Source organism: Glycine max, chromosome 18 (assembly GCF_000004515.6).
Source record: "Glycine max cultivar Williams 82 chromosome 18, Glycine_max_v4.0, whole genome shotgun sequence".
NCBI classification, from domain to species: Eukaryota; Viridiplantae; Streptophyta; class Magnoliopsida; order Fabales; family Fabaceae; genus Glycine; species Glycine max.
Genome location: NC_038254.2, coordinates 15,904,208 through 15,907,760, shown reverse-complemented (window position 1 = coordinate 15,907,760; position 3,553 = coordinate 15,904,208). Strand labels below are relative to the sequence as shown.

The 3,553-nt window shown below is 41.3% G+C and overlaps 1 protein-coding gene across 1 annotated transcript; it reads left to right on the top strand.

Moving 5' to 3' along the window:
* Positions 1–2,431: 2,431 nt before the first annotated feature.
* On the top strand, positions 2,432–3,224 carry LOC102665829 (protein MAIN-LIKE 1-like). The gene is made up of 2 exons (XM_006603210.1): positions 2,432–2,776; positions 2,862–3,224. Exons 1-2 carry the CDS (start codon positions 2,432–2,434, stop codon positions 3,222–3,224), a joined length of 708 nt encoding a protein of 235 aa, XP_006603273.1.
* The last annotated feature ends 329 nt before the right edge of the window (positions 3,225–3,553 follow it).

Genomic DNA, 3,553 nt, shown 5'->3' with positions numbered 1-3,553 from the left:
CTTCCTCCTTCGATTTCTTCTTCTTCTTCCGCGACCCAAAGGTTCTTCACCTTCGAGTTCTTCTTCTTCCGCGACTAGAGCTCCACGCATCCAACAGTCTTCTCCCCGCGTCCAGGTCTTCTTCTCCGCGCGCGTCGTCCTCCATTGCCGGCATTTGAAGCTTTGAAGCATTCGTGTTACGCCCTATAGGTTAGTGTTCTAACCTCATTTTTCTCCTTTAATCGCTTTTGATGGCCATAGGGTAGAAGACATGTTTGGTCTGGTTTGCTTTTTCATGGTTTTGGTTGCGCGAGGTTGAAGACGAGCCTTCTTCTGCGGAAGGTTCGTTTCTTCCGCGCGTGTCTGGGTGCCGTTGGAGGTCGGGCGGAAGATCGTTTCTTCCACGGACTCCAGCGGAAGATGGCAGAAATGGAACTTCCGTGGGATCCCGTGAAAGAACCATCTTCCGCGAGAAGGAAATGTCACAGACTAGATACCCGCGGAAGAAGCTTCTTCCGTGTGTGTCAAAGACGTTCCATTAGCTTCTCGCGGAAGATGGTTCTTCCGCGGACTCTCGCGGAAGAGCCATATCTGCCATCTTTCGCTGGAGTCCGCGGAAGAAAGGTCCACCGTGGGAGTGTTTTTCGTTCCTGCGGAAGAACCTTCTTCCGCGAGTACCTGTTTTATAGAATTTTGGATTTTTTTTTAAATTATTCTAGAACCATGTTTTGTTCATATTATTATTTAGTTTGTGTTATTTATATATGCATTTGTATGTGTAAATTGATATTATATTTGGTGTGATTTATATATGCATCTATATGTGTGATTTGATACAATTTGGTGTGATTTGAGTTGGATGATTAATGAAGCTAAGTTGTGGGCAGTGTCATAGAAACAACTTTTAGTTGCTTTTGATACATGTTGATATGAAAATTTGATCAAACATGAATCATGGATGTGAAGTTAAACATGCACTGAGTTATGTTGATCAAACATGAATCATCGAAGTTGAATTATTGTTACCGGCTTAAGATGGAGTAGTGATTCTTTAAAAATAAGAACTAGAGAAAGCGGTAGTGTGCTTTTAAAATTTAAAGAGAATGACAACTATATTGGTTGGCACGAGTGTCTTATAGACAATGAGCGCGGGTCAACCAATGTTAAAACATGTCTAAAACAAAATTTGCATGATCCATAAAAATTAGCTAGCACACCACACCACATAAAAACATAAATTCCAACCAACTTGACTAGCTTGTACTTGTAAGAATATAAAATAGCTTTAAATAGTATAAAAGATACTCCAAAAAAACACATCTTCTAATCATCCTTTTCTTTGGTACATGGCAGCATGGAGTTCTGAATCTAATACCTACCAGGCTACCACAAGTGGCTCAAACTCCCCATCAATCCAATCCTACTAAAAGTATTTAAAAAATGTAATAATTTACCCTCTCCAACCATGTTTTATATACTACAATCATAGATTGTGCAAGAATCATCACTTATATTTGCTTGACACCATATATGTGGAAAAAAAATTCTCTTAAATTATATAAATGAAATTATGTAATCCAAAACTAATTCATAAAAGAACCACCAAGCACTAATTCACCAAAATCATGAAAAGTTGCAACATCCCACTTAAGTAAAGTTCACTCGAGAATTATAGAAAATTTATGCCCACATACAATGGTGTTTTCAGAAAGGAGAAATGCCAAAACTTCAATCAATCAAACTTATCATCGTGACTGCTCCGAATAGGTATTCTGAATTGCTCCGATTGCCACTTATTAGTCAGCAAATTGTATGGCTAAAAGTTAGAAAAGTAATCCATAGACTATGATTACATGCTATTGCTAGCTAGTGAGAGAAATAATTACTCATTCTGAAATTACCACCTATGACTATGTTCTAAACACTAATTCACCTAATTGATATATTCAACCAACTGCTGTGAGAAATTACCACCTATGACTATGTTCTAAACACACTGATACGTCATTTCAATAAGGACAGTGAATCCCTTCTTTCCTCACATTCCTCTCTCTATATACTCTATCTTAATTAATGCTGGCGGAACCTGGAATCTTCAAAGCGGGAATCTTAATTAAGCAATTGACATTTTGAAATATGGAATCTTAGTTAATGCTGATTAAACCTAATTGATATAGTATTCAAGCAACCGCTGTGAGAAACTACCACCTAGGACTATTTAATTAGAAATTATATTTGGTGTGATTTATATATGCATTTGTTATATATGCATTTTTATGTCAATTATTTGGAGAAATTATGTTGAACTAAATATATAATCTGTGGATTTGGATAAATTATGTGAATTTGGATAAATTATGAGGATTAGTTAGGATTCGAAAGCTTTGTTACACAAATTATTTGAGTGTTTAATTTGATGAATAAAAGTAAATGTTCTTCATGATTTCAGATCATGGTTAGAACACGAGGTCTACGTCGTGTGGAAGGCACAGGTAGAGGCAGAGACCTTAGTCAGGATGTGGCTGAGGATGTTCCTCGCCGTCGTAGGCCCACTGCCTCAGCACGTAGGCAACGGGTTACCCAGAGAGTCGAGGATGTTCCTCAGTTGGCTGAGGATGTGCCTGATGCGTCTAATGGTAGCCCAGAGAGGACAGGAGCCGCCGATGGTGCTGAGTCTGATCGAGTGGCTAGTGATGGGACAACTGCTGATGATGAGGGGTTCCTTGGTGGGCCACGCGATCCATCTGTTTTGATCGGATTTGCTGATCATGTGGCACACAACATATGGAGTGGACAGGTACGTACTTATTTTATTCCAGTAATTAGAAAGTAGTTTCTTTTATTTTGAAATACACAAATTTATAAACTGTTATTCAATTTAGGAGCGACCCGATCTCAAGTTGGTCTCCCACGGTAGGAAAGTAGATAAATTTGGGAGACCGGCTGCTGAGATCAAAGGTATGATTGAGGCCACCGGATTGGATCCATTGATCAGGTGTTCTGTGATCACCACTGATCCTGGACTCATATCCGCCTTTGTTGAGAGGTGGCATAGGGAGACGAGCAGCTTCCACCTCTCAGTAGGGGAGGTGACGATCACTCTAGACGATGTTTCGTTGCTCCTGCACATCCTGATTACTGGCGCACTGCATTCATTCGAGCCGCTGGCTACATCTGACGCAGTGGCGCTGTTGACGGAGCTACTTGAGGTCACCCCAGACGAGGCTACAACTGAGACACGTTAGGCAGGTGGGCCTCATGTTCGGTTGTCCTGGCTTCGGGACATGTACCAGAGTAGGTGCCGGGCCAGGCAGTGGGTTGCTGCAGCTCGGGCGTACCTACTTCATTTGGTTGGTTGCACTCTTTTCGCTAACAAGAGTGCAACCCATGTCCATGTTGCACCTGCAGGCATTCAGAGACCTGGCACAGGCAGGGACATTCTTTTGGGGAGCGGCCGCTTTGGTACACTTGTACGATCAGCTTAACGAGGCGTCGCAGGCCCCTACACGGCAGATGGCTGGTTACATTTCACTACTTCAGGTGACTATTGCTGCTTGTAATTTAAATTAAAGTA